The 24167-nt window shown below is 38.8% G+C and overlaps 1 protein-coding gene across 2 annotated transcripts in view; it reads right to left on the bottom strand.

Moving 5' to 3' along the window:
* The window catches only part of LOC140241639 (uncharacterized), a 214646-nt gene extending 193023 nt beyond the window's left edge, over positions 1-21623 (bottom strand). For both annotated transcript variants that reach the window (XM_072321378.1, XM_072321379.1), the window contains exons 1-2: positions 21519-21623; positions 20903-21160 (exon numbers count right to left, since the gene is read on the bottom strand). In XM_072321378.1, coding sequence (XP_072177479.1) covers positions 20903-21160; positions 21519-21539 — 279 coding nt within the window. In that variant the 5' untranslated portion in view covers positions 21540-21623. The remainder of the gene's footprint in view (positions 1-20902; positions 21161-21518) is intronic.
* Between the last annotated feature and the right edge of the window lie 2544 nt (positions 21624-24167).

Raw genomic sequence — 24167 nt, 5'->3', positions numbered from 1 at the left:
GCAGAGTGATGTTACTAGAACAGGTAGACAGAATCAACAGTAGACATGGCTGAAAAAGTAAAGGACAATTTTGTGGCCCCACCAGTATGGAAGGTGGATACCACTTCATACGAAGATTGCACTTTGATGTATCACTGTGGACTCAATTCACCAAGACAGAAAAACGTAGACGGGGTTTCCTGTTGTACAGTGTTCTTCCTACAGACAAGGGAGTCAACGAGAAAGTGAGGCTGGCAATGCAGAATGGAGAGATCTCCATAAATGATGATGCTGCAGTCAGTCAGATCTTTGGTGTACTAGACAAATGGTACAAAAAGGATGACCTCAGTGTGGTCTGTGAAGCATGGTCTTCATACAAGAATCTACAGAAAAAGGACACTGAAAGCATGGATCAGTTTTTGAATGAATATGAGAAAAGAGTGAAAGAGCTCAAAAAGGAAGGAATCACTCTGCCAGAGGTTGTTCTGGCTATGCAGTTGATTGACAGTGCTGGTTTGGAGAAAAAGGAGAAGCAGATAGTTCTTACTGTGGTAGACTACTCAAAGAAGAAGGAGATGTATGATCAGATGAAAAATGCCTTACGAAAGTTCTTTGGGGAACAGACGATGCAGAAACAAAGAGGCACAACATGCAAGGAAGAAGCTGTGTTCAACACTGAATCAGAAGAAGCCTACTATACTCGAAGAGGTACAGGCCCTAGAAGTGGTTATCGTGGTAGACGAGGAGGTCGCTGGCCTAGATGGGGAAATCAGCCTGGTAGAGGACGTGGACATGACTACGGACAGGAGAGAAACAAATCACAAAATGAAAAAGAATCCAACACACTGAAAGGAAGTTCAGTGAGGAAAAATCCATGTGATGCAGATGGAAACTTCTTGAAATGTCATGTGTGTGAATCTATCAAGCACTTAAAAAAAGGATTGCCCTCACAACAGTACAGGCAAATCAGAAAATGTCATGAAAACTGGAAATGAAGAAGCATACAAAGTCCAAGACTATTCTCATGAAGGCAAGCAGGTGCTTATGACAGAAGCAGCTCATGCAGCCGTGTTGGATAGTGCTTGCACAAAAACTGTCACAGGACGTGCATGGAAAGAGTCATACCTGGCTTCACTGTCCTCAGACGAGAAGATGCATGTGAAATTTAGAGCCAGCGATACTAAGTTCAAGTTTGGAGGAGAAAGTACAGTCAGATCAGATGAACGGATGGATTTCCATGCACCATTGCTGGTCAGAAGACAACAATTGTGACTGATGTGATAGAAAGTGACATTCCACTGCTGCTCAGTAAGCCGGATATGAAACGGTTGGGATTCACTCTGAACATGGCTGATGACACCCTAGAAGTCAATGGAAAGAAGCTAGACCTTGATACCACTTCATCTGGCCACTACTACTTACCAATGAGAGATTGTGAGATGCAGATTGAAAGGGTGAATATGGTTCTAGAAAAGACAACCCAGGAAGAAAAGAAAAAGATGATCACTGAACTTCACCGCCAGTTTGCTCACCCCACGGACAAAGCTTGAAAGCTATCATGAAGGATGCTCTAGATGATGACTATGCCACCCTCATTGAGGAGGTCAGCAACAAATGTGAGGTGTGTAAGAGGTACAAGAAAACACCACCTCGCCCTGCAGTGAGCCTGCCTCTGGCTAGACAGTTCAATGATGTGGTGGCCATGGATCTGAAGCAGTTTGGGGAAGTGTACTTCTTGCATTTCATTGACCTGTTCACTAGATTCAGTAAGAGCGAAATGATCAGAAGAAAAACACCCAAGGTGATTGTAGAGAGCATCGCAACTGAGTGGATTGCAGCTGGATTCGGGCCACCCAAGAAATTCCTGGTTGACAATGGAGGAGAGTTCAACAATGCCGAATACAGAGAGTTGGCAGAACAATTCAACATTGAAGTTTGCACCACAACAGCATACTCGCCATGGTCAAATGGTATTTGTGAGAGAAACCACTATGTTGTGTATGCGTGTGTGCAGAAGATGATGGAAGATGACCCTCAGATGAACATGGAAGTGGCCCTTGCACAGACTGTCAATGCCAAGAACTGCATGCAAAATCAGAGTGGATTTAGCCCAATCCAGCTAGTTTTGGGGACAAATCCAAACCTTCCTTCAGTCTTGAACAGTTGCCCACCAGCACTAGAAGATGTTGAAGTCAGTGAAGCTGTGGCAAAACATCTGAATGCCCTCCATGCTGCCAGAAGAGCGTACGCAAGGTCTGAAGCTTCAGAGCGGATTCGCAGAGCCCTACATCACAACATCAGAGTTCCAGAAGTCCCGTTTCAACCTGGTGAACGTGTGTACTACAAACGCGATGACAGTAACAGGCAACGTCCTCGCCAGGCGTTTTACGCGTGGCGGGTGCGCCACGCATAAATTGTTGCAGCCAATTTTGCGCCACGCGTAAATTGTGGCGACCAATTTTGCGCCACGCGTAATTTTCAGAGTTTTTGTTATCTTCCTTCCCCTTTTTGTAATGCTTCCCATTAAAAAAAAAATATATATCTTTTGCAGTTTCCTTCGAACGCATGCTCGACAGTTACTTGCTCGGCGCTCGCTTTAGCGACAAGATCGTCGATCGTGTGAGATGTACCTGCATCGCACGCGGTCCATTACCGATTCCACTTTGCTTGCCAGCTTACGCAGGTGCACAGTGAGCGCAGTATTATACCACGATCACCGAGATTCCGGTGCAGAAAATTTACAGGCGCTTCTCTCCGATCACTGTGAGTTGCCACTGTTACTACACGTGTACGCGTGCAATCCCCGGAGCAGCAGATTGCAGATCGAGCCATGTGCGAGTGATCCAGCTACCAAAGCTGCCAATGTTTGGAAGCACAAACTAGTATTGTACTCAGCAGCTCTAAAATTCGTATTTTTTTAAAATTTCATACGTTTCAACCTCCTTTCTTTTCTCGGATGTTTGCCTTTACTTTTGGAAATGAACAGCGGTATCAAACAATCGGCTCCGTAAGATGCCAAAATTAATGTCGGATGACCTCTTTGACGTTCAGAAATGAATAACAATAATACTCAACTCCGTACGATGATAAAACAAATGTCTGATGTTTGCTCTTACATGTATGTTCGAAAGTAGATAGCAATATTGCACATTCAGCTCCGGAAGATGCTAAAATAAATGTCGAATGTTTGCTTTGACGTTTGGAAATGAATAACAATAATATTCAACTGGCGTACGATGATAAAGTAAATGCCGGATGTTTGCTTTTACATTCGAAAGTAAATAGCAATAACATTCAGCTCCGGAAGATGCTAAAATAAATGTCGAATGATCCCTTTGACGTTCGGAAATGAATAGCAATAATATTTAATTCCGTATGATGATTAAATAAATGTCGGGTGTTTGCTTTCACTTTCGAAAGTAAATAGCAATAACATTCCGATCCGGAAGATGCCAAAATAAATGTCAGATGACTGCTTTTACGTTTGGAAGTGAATAGCAGTAACATTTGGCTCTGTACGATGCTGAAATAATTGTCAGATGATTCATTTTACTTTCGGATGCGGGCAACAGTAATATTCGGCTCCGTACGATAATAAAATAAAATAATGTCGGATGTTTGCTTTTAAATTTGGAAATGAATATAACGGAAATATCATGCTCCGTACATGCTAAGATAAATAACAGATTGTTGCTTTGACATTTGTAAATGATTAACGGTATCAATTGGCTCAGTTAGATGCTAAAATAAATAACGGATGTTTCCTTTCACATTCAGAACTGAATAAGGATAACATTCTGCTCTGTAAGAAGTTAAAATGAATGTCGGTTCTTTGCTTTTACATTTGAAAATGATTAACGGGATAACATTCGGCTCTGTAAGGTGCTAAAATACTTGTAAATGTTGGATGATTGCTTTTACAATCAGAAATGTATAACGGTAACTTTCGGCTATTTACAATGCTAAAACAAATGTCGGATGTTTACATGTTAATGTCTACAAAATAATGCTCCCACTTTCTCATTTCAAACGTAAGTTTTGACCACCTAAATAGGCATCAACTTTTATAACAATCTATAAATCTATGTTAAATCTTAGAACTCAGAATAAGCCATACGTTTTTATATATAGGCTTTTTTAAATTTTATTTGATTTTAAACATCATCATTTTCCCAAGTATTCCAGTTTCTTTTCCCATGACTGAAATCAGACTGTCTGCCATAACGATGATTGCTAAATGTCTCGCTGTGCGTGGATGTGCCGATGTGCGAGACACGTGCCATGTGCTCTTGCCTTGTTTGAGGCTACTTCAAGTTCAATGAATCGAATGCGCCGCAGCTGCATGCGCTTTATGGCTTGATTGCGGTAACAGTTTACATTCGATACGAAGAAATCGTCATGTCTTACACGAGCAAAAACAAAACCAAACAAAAACAAGCAAGCAAACAAACAGACAAGACATAACAAGACAAGAAACAAACGAATGTTGATAGCCAAATCATCTCAGTATATAGTGGACCGTCACAGTTCATAGGTGATATTCTTTCAAACTTTGAAAAGTAATACACAGTTTTAATGAGCCTGAAATTGTCGTGATTTTACTGTCTAATCGGGTAGTGGCTGCATATCACATACTCGTAGTGAATTTCTGTCTGCAATCGAGATGTGTCCTTTCATAATTATTGTCTTTCTGTGATTCAATAAATCGAGTGATTAATCAATCCCTTTCAATCCCTTTGTAAAGAGCCGAAAGTTACTGTCATTCATTTCTGATTGTAGAAGCAATCATCCAACATTTACTAATATTTTAGCACCTTACGGAGCCGAATTATACCATAAATGATTTTTACATTTAAAAGCAAACAACCGACATTCATTTTAGCACCGTACGCAGCTTCATGAATGTTATCCTTACTCAGTTCCGAACGTGAAAGCAAACATCCGCTATTTATTTTAGCATCTAACTGAGCTGATTGATACCGTTAATCATTTCCAAATGTAAAAGCAACAATCTGTGATTTATTTTAGCATTGTACGGAGCAGAATATTAACGTTATTCATTTCCAAATTTAAAAGCAAACATCCGACATTATTTTATTATCGTACTGAGCCGAATGTTACTGCTGTCCACTTCCAAAAGTGAAATGAATCATCTGGAAATTATTTTAGCATCGTACGGAGCCGAATGTTATACTATTTTTCATTTTTGAACGTCAAGGCAGATATCAGATATTTACTTTATCATCAAACGCAGCTGAACGTTACTGTTATTCATTTCGAAATTTAAAAGCAAACATCCGACAGTTATTTTAGCATCGTATGGAGCAGAATATTACTGCTATTCACTTCCGAACGTAAAAGCACTCATCTGACATTTATTTTAGCTTCTTCCGGAGCTAAATTTTATTGTTATTTACTTTCGACCGTAAAAACAAATTTCCGGCATTCATTTTATCATTGTAGGGAGTTGAATACTATTGTCATTCATTTCCGAACGTCAAAGCAAACATCAAACATTAAATTTACCACCGAACGCAACTAAATGTTACTGTTATTCGTTTCGAAATTTAAAAGCAAACATCCGACAGTTATCTTAGCATCGTATGGAGCCGATTGTTACCGCTGTTCATTTCCAAAAGCAAAGGCAAACATCCGACATTTATTTTATCATCGTACGGAGCCGAATGTTACTGCTGTCCACTTCCGAAAGTGAAATGAATCGCCTGTAAATTATTTTAGCATCGTACGGAGCCGAATGTTATACTATTTTTGATTTTTGGATGTCAGGGCAGACATCAGATATTTACTTTATCATCAAACGCAGCTGAACGTTACTGTTATTCATATCAAAATTTAAAAGCAAACATCCGACAGTTGTTTTAGCATCGTATGGAGCAGAACATTACTGCTATTCACTTCCGAACATAAAAGCACTCATCTGACATTTATTTTAGCTTCTTCCGGAGCTAAATTTTATTGTTATTTACTTTCGAACGTAAAAACAAATTTCCGGCATTCATTTTATCATCGTAGGGAGTTGAATACTATTGTTATTCATTTCCGAACGTCAAAGCAGCCGGTCAGCCGGTGAGAAAGTTGCTGTATACTGGACATGAAATGAGAATCTAACGTAAGCATTATGGTATTTTATAAAATTTTAAACAAATCCACAGAATTCTTCACTAAATAGGATGTTGTACTGATGAGCATATTAGAATCGTGGTGTTGGTCAGTACAGCTGTCTGTGTACGCATGATCTGAGACTTGCGAGATTTTACTCGGTGATTCGTCTGCGTGCTCCGGATGGATACTGTATACAGCACAGTAACATTGTATGAATACGTACATTGTACATACGGGAGGTGTGCGACAACTCCATGTATCAGACGCACGTCGGACATTTGTCATGGACGAATTAACTTTTTTTTTTCTTCCCTTCCCTAAAATATTTATTCCTCCCTATAAAATACTTTTGTTCTCTTTTTTTTTGTGTGTGTTGTTGTTGTTTTTTGTGCACACACAAACCCTCTCGGCCCTATTCCTCCACATAAAGGGGGTAAAACAGAAAAAATGACAATACAAAACAAAACACGATTAGTAAAATAAGGAAATAGAAAAAATAAATGAAATGATATTTCCATATTTGAAGTAAAAAACACAGCGACAATCCGAGTCAAATTGTCAGGTCAATTTCTGAAAGGCCTTATTTCGTTGATGCAGACACGGGTTCTCGAAAGGATAAAAAACACTGCTATCACAAAAAAAAAAAAGAAAGACAGAGAAAGAGGACAGAAAACATTCTCTGGAAATTTGTCTAGCTCTCTCTTCCTCTCCCTCTCTCACCCTCTCTCACACTCTATAATATATCCTGTACAAGTGAGCAGTGGAATAGTTAGCGTACTTCCAGTGACATTACAATTCTATAAACACACACACAAACACCAACATTCTTGATGAAAAAAAATGAAATATATAAAAAATGAAGTAAAAAAATACAACAAAAGTCAGGATCAAATGAACGGGTTGTTTAATGAAAAGTCTGATTTTGTCTATATAGACACATGTTCTCGAGAGGAAATTAAAGAACAGCAGAAAGAAAGAGACAGAAAAAGAGAGAGGGGGAGAGAGAGGAAAAACGATGAATCATCCATCAAATGCATTTCAGGAACAAATCATAACCCTCGGATGAGATTGTCATTGGGTGGAAGGGGCACAGATGGGTTTTTCATATAAAAACGTGGGAAAAGAAATATAAGTGATGATATACAGTGTGTAACTTATTTGCATCTTTTTAATGAACCCAAAAGGTGTCTGTGTGTGTGTTTATGTACGTGTGCAATGATCGATCAAATAAGTGTATCAAAATTAGGAACGGACGACATCTCACTTAATTAGATGGGATTGCGTTGGGTGGGAAAATCTTTTTTTTTTAAATGAAAATGTGGTAAAAGAAGTATGAATCATGACATACTGTAGGCCTACAATGTATAAGCTACTTTCAAGCTTTCGAATGAAGAGAAAAGATGTGTGTCCGTGGGGGCCAGAGAGGACTCATGTATAAAAAAAAGGGAAGTTCTTTCTTGACTAATAAAATGGGGCGAAAGAAATATGAATAAATTAAAAAAATATGAGGCCCTCAGACCCGTGGATTTCCACGGGTGCTGCTAGTTTGAATACATTTCCGCAAACAGTTTACAGCGTTTGCAAAATAGTTGTAAGTCTTTTCAAACTCTTGTAAGATGGTGTCGCTGAAGTTCTTTCTACTTTGCCAATGCTACCGACACATGACCATGGCTACTGTATAAAATCATGGACGTACAACATTTGTTGTACGTCCATGATAAAATCAACCCATTGAGAGAAATTTGCCATGTGGGTTGTCATGCTGAAGAAACAAGGTACTCGAAAGAAGATGAAAACCCCTTGGGGGTCGGGGGAGGTCCATGCCAAGGCCCCTGCCGAGAAAGAACTCCCTCCAATACAGGAGGGTGCTACTAAACCCCCTGCTGCTACTGAACTTCTTAATAATATTGAAGATGACGAGTCCTCTTCCTCATCACCCTCTGAAGGCCCCCCCCCAAAAAAAATTGTTTGTTTGCCCTTCGCGACCGACCGAAAATCACAGAAATTCCGGGTCGTGTTTTTTTTCTTTTGCTCTTTCAAGTTTGTTTTTTTCCACAAATTTCATCTTCTACAAATTTGTGAATGGTTTTAAACCCAAAATTATCCATTTTAAGCTAAAGAAAGAATGAAAAAAAGTCTAAATTCTTTTTTTTTTTTTCATCTCATCGACCTCACCTCATCGTAATTGTGTTCGGGCCGCACGGGGCAGCAGGCTACGTTTTATAGCATGCATTGCATGCTAGCTACACTTGTAGGTCGATAGATCTAGCACATCTCGAGCTCAACGAAAATCTGCGTACGCGCGTACCGTGAAGATCCCGCACACTGCACTTCGTAAGATCTCAGTCGCAGTATTCATTGACATGGATATAAAAAACGTTCAGTAACTGACTGTCCAAGGTGAAGTTCGTGTAGGCCTATGCATTGTTTCAAGGCTTGTGTGTTTACGTGTAGGATTATGGAAACTTGTGAGTGTGATGACTACAGTAGCTTGTTTTTACCTCTACGGCGCAGATCGGCGTAAAGAATAGATCGCGAGTCTACATGTCGAAATTCTAGACCTAGTAGACGCCGCTACTATAGTCATGCAGTGAATACGGTAAGTATAAATGACTCGCTGTGTAACGTTACTTACGTCTTAGGCCTATTAAATGTTAGTTAGGCCTATTCACTGGTTAGATCTTAAGTTACTCTCGTACTCGGTGCTATAGAATTAAACTCTTTATTTTCTGTATAGGCCTACTGAACTCTTAATTAGTATCTATTGACGAACTAGCTCTACGTAGGCCTACACACGTCAGAAATCACTGGTTTCCTCGCATATACTGTATAATACGCTATATATTTCGCATTGGTTTCATTTTCGCGAATTTCGCGAGTCGGGAGCTATTCGCGAAATTAACAACACGCGAAAATATTACCTTCCAAAATGAATCCCTTGCCTTGATGATACGAACATTTCAGTACTAGTATACCATGTCAGGCTTACCGAACAGACCATACTGGCTAAGCTTGTTTACGTACATAAAGCACGTCCACGTCTAACTACTAGTAGGGGCCTGTACACAGCCAAGTCGCTGTAAGTAACATTCGCACAGCACAGCGTATTAACAGCGTCTGGGGGTGGTCGGGCTAGTCCACGTCTACTTAATGAAGACATACTAAAGTATTGAGTACTCGTACCCCTCGTACCACTCGTCAGAAATCTAGCTCGATGGGCAATAACCACTTCAAAAAAGTTGAATTCTAACTTACTAGTTCGCAGAGTTTGGTAAGTTTTTTTTTTTTCTCATGCAGTGTATAACTAGTATCATTTTTATTTGCTAGTAAGTTGAAAATTCACACTTTCTTTGCCACTTCATATTTTCTCTGGTCCCCCAATCGCGAATTTTACCACTCGCGAATATGTGTGACAGTGGCAATTCGCGAAAATTTATGTACGCGAAAATTATAGCGTATACAGTATGGGTTCTGTGGTAAGATATGCATTGCACACAGACGCGGTTCCATTTACTCAGTTACCCGTACTTTAAAGGACAAGTTCACCTTCATAGACATGTGGGTTGAGTGAATGCAGCAATATTAGTAAAACACATCAGTGAGAGTTTGAGCAAAATTGGACAATCCGTTAAAAAGTTATTAATTTTTGAAGTTTCTGCTCAGTCACGGCTGGATAAAAAGACTACTATAGCTTGTGATGTCACATGAGTACAACGATATAAAGAAAAATCAACATATTTCCATTTTTCTCGCATGACAAAAGAACACTCTACTTCTCTCTTTCAGAAGGCAGGGGGAATAATATCACCCCTAACATACGTCAGTAGCAAGTCGAAGAAATGTGCACTTTATTCAAAAAGTAAAGTTTTGTGAAATTCTCTTTTTATTTTCCTTGTATAGTTGTACGCATGTGACATCATACACTGTAGTAGTCTCCTCTTCCAGCAGTGACTGCGCAGATACTTAAGATATTCGTAACTTTTTGAACAGATTGTCCAATTTTCCTCAAACTTTCACTGATGTGTTCTACTAATGTTGCTGCATTCTCTCAATCCTTTGTATGAAGGTAGACTTGTCCTTTAAATTGCCCTTGCTGGCGATGGCTTGATTGGCGGGCCGAGGCACCGGGCGCGCAGGCTGGGATTGAGACTGCTGTCTAGGGTGTTTGCATGCAGCAGTCGCGTAAGCAATGCGTGCCGATCGTGAATTTTATGCAAGGAAAAGACCATAATTACATGAAAGAAACGCAACTAAATGTTACAGAAAGTGAGCAGTTAACAGACAAACATTTGTGACAAGACCCCAGCTAGACTAGGAAAGTGTGACGGTCATCTTTCTTCTGTAAATTGCCTTACAATCGAGTCTACCTAACTGTCTCTACTTAGAGTTGATATTTTATCAACTGTAAAGTTATCATGGATTTGGAGCGGTTGAGAAAACTTATAATTGATTTGGGAGGAAGTTGGAGTTGATTTCAACTCTGGTGTCTTGATAAAACGGACTTCAAGTGGGTTTGGAAGTTAATCATAGATTAAGTGGACTTAGAGTTGATATGAGAGGTTAATCATAGATTATCTTGACTTAACGTTAAATTTATCTTTTGATAAAACGGGGCTCAGAAAATAAAATGTCGTTTTCGGATTAACAAACTTTCCTCTTTTCACATGGGTCCGCGCCGTACAACTTGTATAGAGAGGTACGGTTGCAAATCGGAGCCCAAGAACAAGTCTTTTTCAGAGTTACGGAAGGAAAATCATACATATTTCAACTCAGTCGGCACTGAAAAATCATGTCGACAGAATCATACGATATCACACGCATATATCTTTTCAGCAACGCACTTGAATTTAAACCACAAAGTTGCATGCAATTAGGGGAATTTGTGTTTGATTTTTCAAATAAAGTTTAAAACGTAAAATTCCCAGAAACGGGCCAAGATTTCTAATCCCGCTCTCTCAAAATCTCTCTAGAGATGGGGCAATTGTGAGGTGTCGTTACCTCACTATCCGGGCGAGATTTATGCACGAACTAAAATAGGATCGGTGCTAAGATACAGTAGGCATGTTTCGATGGCAAAAGGAGTGAGATTTGGATTGCGATCGGCATCACGGTCCAAATCTTACTTTGTACACTGGAAATTAATTTTCATATATAAGTCGACAAAATGTCGACTTACGCGTACTGTAAGTCAATGTGTTTTGCTCAGTCCCGATTATGTCGACTTAGGCGAGGCTGACTGTATTAAAGTAACACAAATGCATGTTACATGTACCTACGATCACATCAAGAATAATGTCATTATATATGTATGTAAACCTTTCAAACATGTACATTGTATATAATAGTGAAGAAAACAGAAAAGCGACATGTCTACAATGTATTTTGTAAAAGAAGTTCATATTCATATAAAAACAAATCTTTGAACAAGTAAAATACTATACACACCTGTAATTTCATACAGTGTTAAATTGAATGAACTAGCTAAAAACATGAATACACTAACTGAATGAACTGTAGTCACAAGTTCTTCCGTGCTAAACTAGAATGCCCTATGGTCAATATGAATGATGTTTTCTCTGTGGGAAATTTGAATGCCTACCAGTATAGTGCATTTCTTCCTGCCAAATGCTGATTATGAAAGACAATTTTGTACTTTTGGCTGCATTATCGTGAAATTAAATATATATTTTTTTTTAATCTTGCATGCACTGAGTGCGTAATTGGACAGGGAAACCTGTATTTGACATCTTTTACCTTTGATCTGAAGCCACTGCACAATGCAAGGTGCTTGCGTATATCTGCACTGCCTGGTACAATGATTTTTAAACAATCATAAACCAACCCTACAATCATAAACCAACCCTAAACATTTCAAAACCTGAACTACAGTGAAACCCCGTTATAACGAGGAACCGCTTATAACGAGGTGATCGCGTCGGTCCCGTTTTCCTTTGCGTGTAAACCTATGGCAGAACGAATCGGTTATAACGAGTTCGGTTATAACGAGATTCCGGTTATAACGACATTTTCGGCGCATCATGATAAAGAAAAACATAAGAAATATGATCGGATATAACGAGGTACCATTTCTTGACTTGCCGCTTTTCAAACATGAGACAAATGAAACATTGAAAATCGAATTCACGCTATCCATGTCTTTTTCCTGTTTTGCAGAGAATGGTTCCTTCCATGTTTTCTTCTAAACCACGCAAAAAAACACATTAATACCATTCGATGTTCCTACTAAATTATTAAACATAATCACTCGATTTTCTTTTTCGCGAGATCACACGCGTGTGTAATGTTATAGGTCAGACCACAGCGCAACAAGGGAAAAAAGATAACACACTCAAAAACTTTTCATGTAGCGACATTAGTGGCAAATATGGAATGGAATGCGTGTGCAACTCAACATTATATGTTTTAAATTTGTAGTCCCGACTTCCAGTTCTTTTGCTGGTTAGCAAATACGAATGTGTGATTATAGCCGAAAAAATTAATGAAATCGCGATCTCGCGTGGTGACAGTAGTGTAAAAATAGTTGAATAACGCAATCCTGTCGCAATTTTGTTAAGAACGGATGTATACAATGGAAAGGGATTTTCGGCAGATGATAAAGAACGCATCTTTAATCCTTTCGGGCGCAACGATAATACATTGTATGAGATTACAGCCGAAATGATTCATGAAATCATCGCATTCCCGCTGGGCACCAACAGCGTAAAATAACCTCGCAAGTTACGGTAAACGACGCACGAATGTTACTCTGAAATCATCGCGATCTCGCCGGATGACAGTAGCGTAAAAATAGTTGAATAACGCATGTTTAGTTACTTAATCGGTGTTCAGAAGAAGAAACAAACGTATTTAACAATTTGAATAGATCTGGGTTTGTTCATTATTACAATTTCAACAACGCATTTCACAATTAAGATTTTTCTTTCTTTCAAAATGGTCTACGAGTAACAGATTTGCGTAAAAAGGATCACAACCTTCTAAATTCAATCCTGTCGATTATTTTTCAAGAACCGATGTACAAAATGCGAAGAGATTTTCGGAAGAAAATGAACAACGCATCTTTAATCCCTTCGGGTGCAATGAACATACATTATATAAGATTACACCCGAAATGATTCATGAAATCATCGCATTCCCGCTGGGCACCAACAGCGTAAAAATACCCCGCAAGTTACGCTTAACGACGCACGAATGTTACTCTGAAATCATCGCGATCTCGCCGGTCGACAGTAGCGTAAAAATAGTTGAATAACGCATACTTAGTCGGTGTTCAGAAAAAGAAACAAACGCATTTAACAATTTGAATAGATCTGGGTTTGTTCATTATCACAATTTTAACAACGCATTTCACAATGAAGATTTTCTGTCTTTCAGAATGGTCTATGAGGAACAGATCTGCGTAAAAAGGATCACAACTTTCTAAATTCAATCCTGTCGCTTATTTTTCAAGAACGGATGTACAAAACGCGAAGAGATTTTCGGAAGAAAATAAACAACGCATTTTAATCCTTTCGGGCGCAACGATCATACATTGTATAAGAATACAGCCGAAATGATTCATGAAATTATCGCGTTCCCGCTTGACACCAACAGCGTAAAAATACCTCGCAAGTAAAGCGGTAAACAACGCATTTTATACAATGTGATTTTGATATAATATAGGCCTACTTCTCGAGAACATAACGTGCACTATTATGCGAAGAGATTTTCGGAAGAAAAATAAAGAATTAACCTATTTCAACCCCGACTTTTTCGCCTAATTCACAAATAATTTCCCTTTATTCTCTCGAAAACAATGATCCATAATTGTGTAATAACAATGCAAAGGATGTTCTTAACTTTCATTGTTGGGTATATTATGACGTCGTGTTTATGTTTTTCTTTGTTTTTGATGTGTACGGTTATAACGAGGTACCGGTTATAACGAGGTAATATCGCCGGTCCCACGGACCTCATTATAACGGGGTTTCACTGTAATTGCATCCGAGTCTCCAATGTCAGGTAATAGTTGCATATTTGACGCTAATTTTGATGTTTTCTACACATATACAGCACTGCTGTGTGTCTGTAAGCATGTATCGTAGCATGTCATACTATACATGTAGGTACGTGTACCTGTACATGTAAGAAGTGAATTACTGACTGCTTGACAGCAGTGTGGCCCTGAGAGCTTCAAATCAAGTGATCAAGTTATTCCATAATGTCTAAAAGTGTCTCAAAGTGTTTTTCTTCGGGGGTTTTGAGACTCAAATGCAAACTTGCGTGTTTAGGTTGTGAAATATTTACGGTGATTAAGTTTGAAAATTTATAATTCCCAGTGTGTTAACAGCACTGGCATCCTAGTGTGATAGCAACGCATGAGTACTACAAATAGGCCCTACATGTACATGTAACTGATGTTTGAAACCAAGCCACTAGCAATGGCCATGATAATGCATACAAAAGTACAAGTGTATACGGGCAGTGGGAATTTGTCCATTCATGTGATGTACATTCAAGTGATGAATGTCCTCAATTGTGCTCCGTACTTCGCTGCTGGTTTGTAGGATTCTTCGCTAGTGGTAACGGTACAGCTGTAAGTACTCACAATCAGAGATTACAATATTTGCATGAAATCACGATTTGTAGATGAACTTCCGATTTTTTTTTCTAGACCAATACAATTTATCGGAAAAGTCGTTTTGAGACTTAGATGCGAAGGGGGGGGGGGTACACATGTTTGATAGTTTCATCGGCATTTTGAAAAACAAGTAAACAGCTAAAATCAGATGTGCACAAGGATGAGAAACTACTCTCTTTTTTTTTCTTTTTTTTTTTTTAATTGGCCTCTGACATCCCATTCATAATATAACATGACAGGTTTGAAAATATCAGAATGCCCAATGAAATATCTAGGTCTTGTTTTTTTAAAGATAATAAAAAGTTTTGGTACCTCAAAAGTTTCCCTGAATTTCCGTGTTTCAGGTTAAAGTATCTTTCATATAACTTATGTACACTGTGAGACTTAACCTCGCCCCAATGTGCTCTCATTTCTTAGTAATCATGCAATTAACTGCGACCAGCAGCCCCATACGCATAGCGTTGTAGCATTCAGGATCATGACAGATTTAGCATTGCAGGTAAATATCAACTTAAAATCCAAAAAATTCTTCAATTTGAAGACTTACCAATTAAGTTGAAGTCTTGAAAACAGGCTTCGGGCAACGTTTGGTTCTGCCAATAGTCCCTTTCTGTTCGAATTGATGACTGGATGTGACTGTCGAGAGGACCTTGGGAGAGCTACATACACTGATTACTACGGCCAGCGCATACGCACACATCACATGCAAACAAATTTCAAATCCATGAACGGATAAGATGTTTGTGTGCGCATGCGCTGGCCGTCAATTCAGTGTAGCTCTGCCAAGGTCCTCTCGACCGAGTCACATTCAGTCATCAATTCGAACAGAAAGGGACTATTGGCAAAACTAAACGTTGCCCAAAGCCTGTTTTCAATACTTCAACTTAATTGGTAAGTCTTCAAATTGAAGAAATTTCTGGATTTTAAAGATAATAAAAAGTTTTGGTACCTCAAAAGTTTCCCTGAATTTCCTTGTCTTGGTTTGTGTTTCAGGTTAAAGTACGTTGTCTGTGAGAATTACTCGCCCCAAAGTGCTCTCATGTCTTAGTAATCATGCAATAATGGTTTCGTACCAGAGCCGTCGTGGTACCGCGGCGAAAATTAGTACAATGCATGTGTATTGTACAAAACTACTGACTGCAACCAGCACCGTGCAGCCCCATACGCATAGCTACCAGCGACCAGCAGCCCCATACACATAGCATAATGGGGCTTCGCATTGTAGCATTCAGGATCATGAAAGAATTAGTATCGCGGGTAACAGTCAATTTAAAATCCAAAAATTTCTTCAATTTGAAGACTTACCAACTAAGTTGAAGTATTGAAAACAGGCTTCCGGCAACGTTTGGTTCTGCCAATAGTCCCTTTCTGTTCGAATTGATGACTGGATGTGACTGTCGAGAGGACCTTGGGAGAGCTACATACACTGATTACTACGGCCAGCGCATACGCACACATCACATGCAAACAAATTTCAAATCCATGAACGGATAAGATGTTTGTGTGCGCATGCGCTGGCCGTCAATTCAGTGTAGCTCTGCCAAGGTCCTCTCGACCGAGTCACATTCAGTCATCAATTCGAACAGAAAGGGACTATTGGCAAAACTAAACGTTGCCCAAAGCCTGTTTTCAATACTTCAACTTAATTGGTAAGTCTTCAAATTGAAGAAATTTCTGGATTTTAAAGATAATAAAAAGTTTTGGTACCTCAAAAGTTTCCCTGAATTTCCTTGTCTTGGTTTGTGTTTCAGGTTAAAGTACGTTGTCTGTGAGAATTACTCGCCCCAAAGTGCTCTCATGTCTTAGTAATCATGCAATAATGGTTTCGTACCAGAGCCGTCGTGGTACCGCGGCGAAAATTAGTACAATGCATGTGTATTGTACAAAACTACTGACTGCGACCAGCACCGTGCAGCCCCATACGCATAGCTACCAGCGACCAGCAGCCCCATACACATAGCATAATGGGGCTTCGCATTGTAGCATTCAGGATCATGAAAGAATTAGTATCGCGGGTAACAGTCAATTTAAAATCCAAAAATTTCTTCAATTTGAAGACTTACCAACTAAGTTGAAGTATTGAAAACAGGCTTCGGACAACGTTTGGTTCTGCCAATAGTCCCTTTCTGTTCGAATTGATGACTGAATGTGACTCGGTCGAGAGGACCTTGGGAGAGCTACATACACTGAATACTACGGCCAGCGCATGCGCACACAAACATCTTATCCGTTCATGGATTTGAAATCTGTGTGCATGCATGTGATGTGTTCTCATGCACTGGCTGTAGTATTCAGTGTACGTAGTTCTCCCAAGGTCCTCTCGACCGAGTCACATTCAGTCATCAATTCGAACAGAAAGGGACTATTGGCAGAACCAAACGTTGCCCTAAGCCTGTTTTCAATACTTCAACTTAATTGGTAAGTCTTCAAATTGAAGAAATTTTGGGATTTTAACTTGACATGTACCCGCAATACTAAATCTGTCATGTTCCTGAATGCTACAATGCGAAGCCCGATTACGCTATGCGTATGGGGCTGCTGGTCGCAGTTAATTGCATGATTACTAAGACAAGAGAGCACTTTGGGGCGAGTAAGTCTCACAGTGTTAGTTATATGAAAGGTACTTTAACCTGAAACACAAACTAAGACAAGGAAATTCAGGGAAACTTTTGAGGTACCAAAACTTTTTATTATCTTTAAGTTGATATTTACCCGCGATACTAAATCTGTCATGATCCTGTAAGCTACAATGCGAAGCCCCATTTAGCTATGTGTATGGGGCTGCTGGTCGCAGTTAGCTACTCAGTATGCGTATGGGGCTGCACGCTGCTGGTCGCAGTTATCATGCAATAATGGTTTCATACAATACGTGTACTACCTCGCCGCCGTACGGCGGGGGCTCTGGTACGAAACCATTATTGCATGATTACTAAGACATGAGAGCACTTTGGGGCGAGTAAGTCTCACAGTGCGCACACAAACATCTTATCCGTTCATGGATTTGAAATCTGTGTGCATGCATGTGATGTGTTCTCATGCACTGGCTGTAGTATTCAGTGTACGTAGTTCTCCCAAGGTCCTCTCGACCGAGTCACATTCAGTCATCAATTCGAACAGAAAGGGACTATTGGCAGAACCAAACGTTGCCCTAAGCCTGTTTTCAATACTTCAACTTAATTGGTAAGTCTTCAAATTGAAGAAATTTTGGGATTTTAACTTGACATGTACCCGCAATACTAAATCTGTCATGTTCCTGAATGCTACAATGCGAAGCCCAATTACGCTACGCGTATGGGGCTGCTGGTCGCAGTTAATTGCATGATTACTAAGACAAGAGAGCACTTTGGGGCGAGTAAGTCTCACAGTGTTAGTTATATGAAAGGTACTTTAACCTGAAACACAAACTAAGACAAGGAAATTCAGGGAAACTTTTGAGGTACCAAAACTTTTTATTATCTTTAAGTTGATATTTACCCGCGATACTAAATCTGTCAAGATCCTGTAAGCTACAATGCGAAGCCCCATTTAGCTATGTGTATGGGGCTGCTGGTCGCAGTTAGCTACTCAGTATGCGTATGGGGCTGCACGCTGCTGGTCGCAGTTATCATGCAATAATGGTTTCGTACAATACGTGTACTACCTCGCCGCCGTACGGCGGGGGCTCTGGTACGAAACCATTATTGCATGATTACTAAGACATGAGAGCACTTTGGGGCGAGTAAGTCTCACAGTGTTAGTTATATGAAAGGTACTTTAACCTGAAACACAAACTAAGACAAGGAAATTCAGGGAAACTTTTGAGGTAATACCAAAACTTTCTATTATCTTTAATCATTGTTTTTCCCCCTTTCCATAACCCCGTATTCCCATAAAATAGTCAACAGATTCTTTGTTCAGTTGATTTGATTTTGCCATTCAGACACAAAATTCGGAATTTTAATCAAAACTCATCCAATTTCAGGGCTGTCGAAATGGGGGAGGGAGCCCACTTTGAAAGTGGCACTAAAAAAAAAAAAGAAAAAAAGAAAAAAAGAATAGGCCCTAGAATGAAACCTTTGAGCTCTGAAGACCCTTTTTCTTTTTTTTTTTTTGCTTGTCAGCTGAAGAAACCCAGAAGTGCAATGAGAAAGATGCACTGAAGACCTCTTTTTTCTTCTTTTTGTGTTTGTCGGCTGAAAAAACCCGGAACGTGGCGGTGGCCATGAATTTCTCTCAAAGGGCTCCTCTACAGTCCATAGGCCTATTATGACCAGCCAAGATATTCCAAACAACATGAAGATGACAAACAATTTTCATTAGCTACATGTAAGTCCTTGCAATCAATGGACTACATTGATTTTTTTTTTTTTTTTACACAACCAAACAGTAATTACATTATGTACATTTCATAAGACTTTTATTGTCTTCCATTTAACTTTCCTTGTTATCCTTTTTTACACCTAAGAACTGCAGATAAGAAAGAAAAAAAAAAAAACTCTTCATTGTCATCTGTTCCCACAGGCCAGAAAAATATTGATTTGTTTCTATTGTAACTTTACGTTTTGTTAGCTCGTCACCAAGCGTACCACTGAAAGGTCCTTACCAGCACTTGTGAATAAATACTGTAATATATTGGTAGTCTAATTAATTCATTTAAATACAAACCCAGATGCCAGCATGTATACTTTAAAAAAAATACACACACACACAAAAAAAAAACAACAACACCCAGATCAAACTAAAGAAAACAGGCAAACCAATTCAAAGGGCCCTTGCTAAACACTGACTAACAACGCTTGACACTAATAGCCAACAACAACCAAGAACTGAATCAAGTTCACACATCTATACATGCACCCGCCACAAAATGACTCACTATGACTAAGACTGTTCAGTGAACAGGCAGTGAACAGATTATGTCTCGGCGGTATGATCTACATCAAAGAATGTTTTCAGTCAAACTGCGGAAGTTGACAAATTGTAATGTTGAATGAGCCAGCTCCTGCAAACAAGGCAAGCACAGCATTTGACTCTTTTGAGTTTTTCATGACTGACTCCTTAAAATACATTAAATTCTCCACTTCCTTCAATAATGTGTTTATGTGTGATTTTCCCCATTATCACTTCCTACACTTTGACTGTATGTTAAATTATGATAATGACAGGCCTACAGTTAAACTTCAACACCGCTGCGTACAATAGCGTTATCTTTCTCTGGTAAGTGTACACTTCCTGTTTTTAAATTACTTCCTTAAGTCACCTTCAGGCTTGACAAAATAGCAAAACTCCCAATGCTGACACTGATAAATGTAATGACAACAGAAAATAAATTTTTGTAAGTACAGAAATGTACATCGATACTTTGAACATTGAATTATGAACAAGATGCAACTTGAAAAAAAAAAAATCACTGTATCATGAAAGCTGTCTTTGATGAAAATCAAATGCTGTAAGCAATATGCAAAATCTCAGTCTAGATCTATGATGAATTCATTCAGAAAAGTATGATCCAAGTTAGAAATTAAGAGTTAACATTAAGGGGGCATTTCATGTTCATGACAGAAATTATACCGATACTGCATTTGTGATGGACTCTGCAGCTGGGCAGTTGAACAAATGATTGATGATGAACTGCAGTTCAACAATTCGTTGAAACGCTCAGATGAGATTTGCATGCATTAGAATGTCGAACATATGGACTCTTCAAGTACTGGCAGAAAGCTCCCCCCCCCCCCCACACATTCAAACATGCACACGGTAACATATATTAAAGAGCAACTGAACAAGTTCATAGCAAAACCGAAGCCCTGTGCACCCTGCTGCTGTACCCCCCCCCCCTTTCACCAAGTCTACCACATTATGCATACTGTAGTAAACCCACCAACACCATAGAGGTCATCTATTCAACTCGGTTTAATTCCTTTGCTCTCCTCTGTGAGTGACTGTGCATACTGACAGCCACAGGCATTCTACTTGTGCACTGTTCTGTGTAAACAAGCGTACATTATCTCTTCTGTATCCAACACCTATAAACAATTTTGGCTTGTGATAGACTCCCAAGAGGCTCTGCAAGTATAGCAGTGATGCAAAGACTGTAGATTGCAAAGACTTAGTAATTTATTAGGGGCTTTGTTTCTTATATAAAATATGCAGGGCTATATTTTCATGATAGACTTCACTTACATCTCCATGGGAATGGTGTCTGCCATCAGGTGTATGCTCGGGAAGGAAATACAGTCGAGAACTGGATAGCATAATTCCCTCAATGGCCTTGTCTTCCCACAATAATTGTAGTTCAGCTATGCAAAGTGGGTCGGTTTCTGAACACTTCACGAAGAAGAATTCGCCGAGCGACAAGGTTCGCCACTTTGAATTTTTAGAAAATTTGAAGCTCTTGAAGAAATTGTAGGGCCCATGCTGCCCACACTTTGATCCGACCCACTGTAAGGAAAAAGGATGAAGAGAAAAATCATTAAAATAACACTATTAATAGGGCCCGAAATGCGATTATTTTGGGGATCCATATCCACACGTAGTGTAGGCTTTCCATAGGGTTTACACACTCCGGATCCGGCACACACACTCCAACACACACTCCGTCGTAATATTACACTCCCCCTCAAACATAACACCAAGGGGTCAAACTTCGAATCGAAACTTCATTCGCGTTGACGATGAATGGTGGCGATAAAACACACCAAAAACATGGAAATGCTGTACGAAATATCTAAAAAATTATATGAATATGATATGTGTAGCATTACACTTGATTTGCTAAATTTTCACGCGAAAAACTTACCTGAAGTCGATATTTATCCATAATTTTCACGGCGATATTTGCGCTGTTTAAACAGTGGTAGTTTCACTGTCTTCTCGTGAATACACACTTGTTGTTTGATGGTGACGTCACGCATTATTTGCATAATTTATCCCGCTCCGCTACACAAGATTTGCATGTGAGATACGATTGCCACATTATAACCACGTGATTTGTGTTCGGGAAAAAAAAACAACAACAACAAAATTGTACTCAAGGCTTATTGATAATTTACATCATAATAGATTAATTGTGACTGCTAGTTCTACCAAAGCCAGAAGTAACAACAACATTCCATTATTTTTCGAAAATCATGGTGGAATTCGCATGAAGGAAATCGATAAGCAAGGGCGCGCGGTATGTCATCAGTACAGGAGGTACAATGTGCGAATTGTTATTTTGTAGTGTATCGAATATGGTCTACACACTGGGTTGTATTATGATATTGATTGCGCCGTTTTCAATGTAATAATCAATGCCCACTCGTGCCATGAACTTTACTCGCATACATTACCTATAATAAAGGATGCAGTAGCGTGGCATAACTACGCGAAGCTTCCATTGATTTTTGTTGTTGTTGATATTTTCACAAAATGTGAAAGAGGGTCTCCATGAGTTTCATGGGGGATTTTTGGAGTTGCGTATTGATAGGCCCTATTTTGCAGTGCTTTCGAAGAAATTCAGTGACTCGTCAAAACGAGAGAGAGAGAGAGAGATAGAGAGGGGGGGGGGGGGGAGATGACGATGATGCACTATACTGCTGACGGTAGGCCCTAATCTTCCGTAAATCTTGTGATGTCCGTTGTTACAAAATAACTTTTTTTTTTTTAATCGAAGAAAATGCGTAACATACAAACAAAAATAAAAGAATATATTCATTATGATTTTGGTACAATACATTACATGAACTTTAATTTGTAGATGTCAAAATTACAAATATTTTTATGGCAAAAGAATTTAAGAAGTGAAAGGAAAGAGGGTTGAATACATTTTAATTCACATCGATAGGCCCTATATGAAAATGTGTAGAAAAAATGGATCTAAGAGGAGAGAGGTTGACATTGGTTAACTCAAAATAATTTTTGATGGAATTTGACAAATTTAAAATCTTTTTCAGATTGGAGCCTATATCTCTCTAAACTGGACCAAATGAGAGAATAACGCTTTCACAAAAACTAGAAAATGCTGAATAGAATCCTGATCCCCAATATAGTTGAATGAACTTCATCAAGAAGTGTCAGACCTCCCAATTTTGGATATGAAATCATTTGCAGCAGTGGCTTTGTGAAACACTTTAGAATAAAAAAAATATGAATTGAGTTTCTACAGTACACTTGCAATTATGAGCATGGATACGAGACCATTCATCTGTAGGGCCTATCATTAACAATTCCCAAACTCTATAGTTTGTTCACAGGCACTCCCCCAGATTTTAATGTTGGATATGCAAATAAATGGGGACCCGTTTGGCCTGTGGTAATTTTTGTAGAACCAAATCACTATGAATCTCTGGTATCAAGAGATCACGAACCCCCTATATTAGTTATGGATTTCACTACGGGAGTTATACTTGTTCCTCTTGTCTATGAAGGGGATATCGAGCTCCAAAACTAATAATAATTAAAAAAAAAATCCTGAGTCGGTCACCGCAAACCGTCTATCCTGAACAGAATGAATCCCTTTTCATACAAGGATGGATAATAGAATTACTTTTTTTGTTAACGCGAAATTTCTCATTAAACCAAAGTAAAATCTAGCTTATGCATGACTTCTGCCAAGTTAAATGTTTTCCAAAAAAAAAAAAATTTGTGATTTAAACACATATCAAATTCTAAAAGACTCTGCAAGCTGACAATTTAGTTTGGTTTGGTTTTGCTTTTTTAGAAGGGGATGTTTAATTTTTTTGAAGGGGATATTGAATTCCAAAACTAAAAACAAAACAAAACAAAACAAAAAAAACTTCCGAAGTCGGTCACCGCAAATAATTGTCTATCCTGAACAGAATGATTCCCTTTTCATACAAGGATGGATAATAGAATTACCTTTTTTTGGTTAAGGCGAAATTTCTCATTAAACCAAAGTAAAATCTAGCTTATGCATGACTTCTGTCAAGTTAAATGTTTTCCCAAAAAAAAAAATTTGATTTAAACACATATCAAATTCTAAAAGACTCTGCAAGCTGACAATTTAGGTTGTTGTTGTTGTTTTTAAGCCCTTCTTTGGGGGCAAAGGCCCTAAAACTGCATATCAATATCTTCATCAACATCAGACAGACAAAGTGTAAGCTCAATTTCTTTCCAAGCCCTTGTTAATGAGGTATCCAAAATATTTTTGGTCCATGTTAATTTCTGAGCAAGGGCAAATGAACGTGTCCATAGATACATCTTCCATTTGAAACCACAATTAAGAACTATAAATATTACAAAGAAAAAGGCGCTTAACGCTAACATTTCATACCACTCTCCATATAAACTTTAAAAATCCCTTATCAATTTCTTTAAAAAAATCTTTCAGGAATATGAATACATATAGCCCAGATGACCAGAATGATCAGTCAATCAACACTGGGAAAAACATCCCTTTGCATTACTTTGCACTGAATCTCTGTCTACTGATATTTCCAACACACTG

Source organism: Diadema setosum, chromosome 18 (genome assembly GCF_964275005.1).
Source record: "Diadema setosum chromosome 18, eeDiaSeto1, whole genome shotgun sequence".
Taxonomy (NCBI): domain Eukaryota; kingdom Metazoa; phylum Echinodermata; class Echinoidea; order Diadematoida; family Diadematidae; genus Diadema; species Diadema setosum.
Note: the sequence above shows the minus strand (reverse complement) of the source record. Positions and strands in the feature narration are given on the sequence as shown.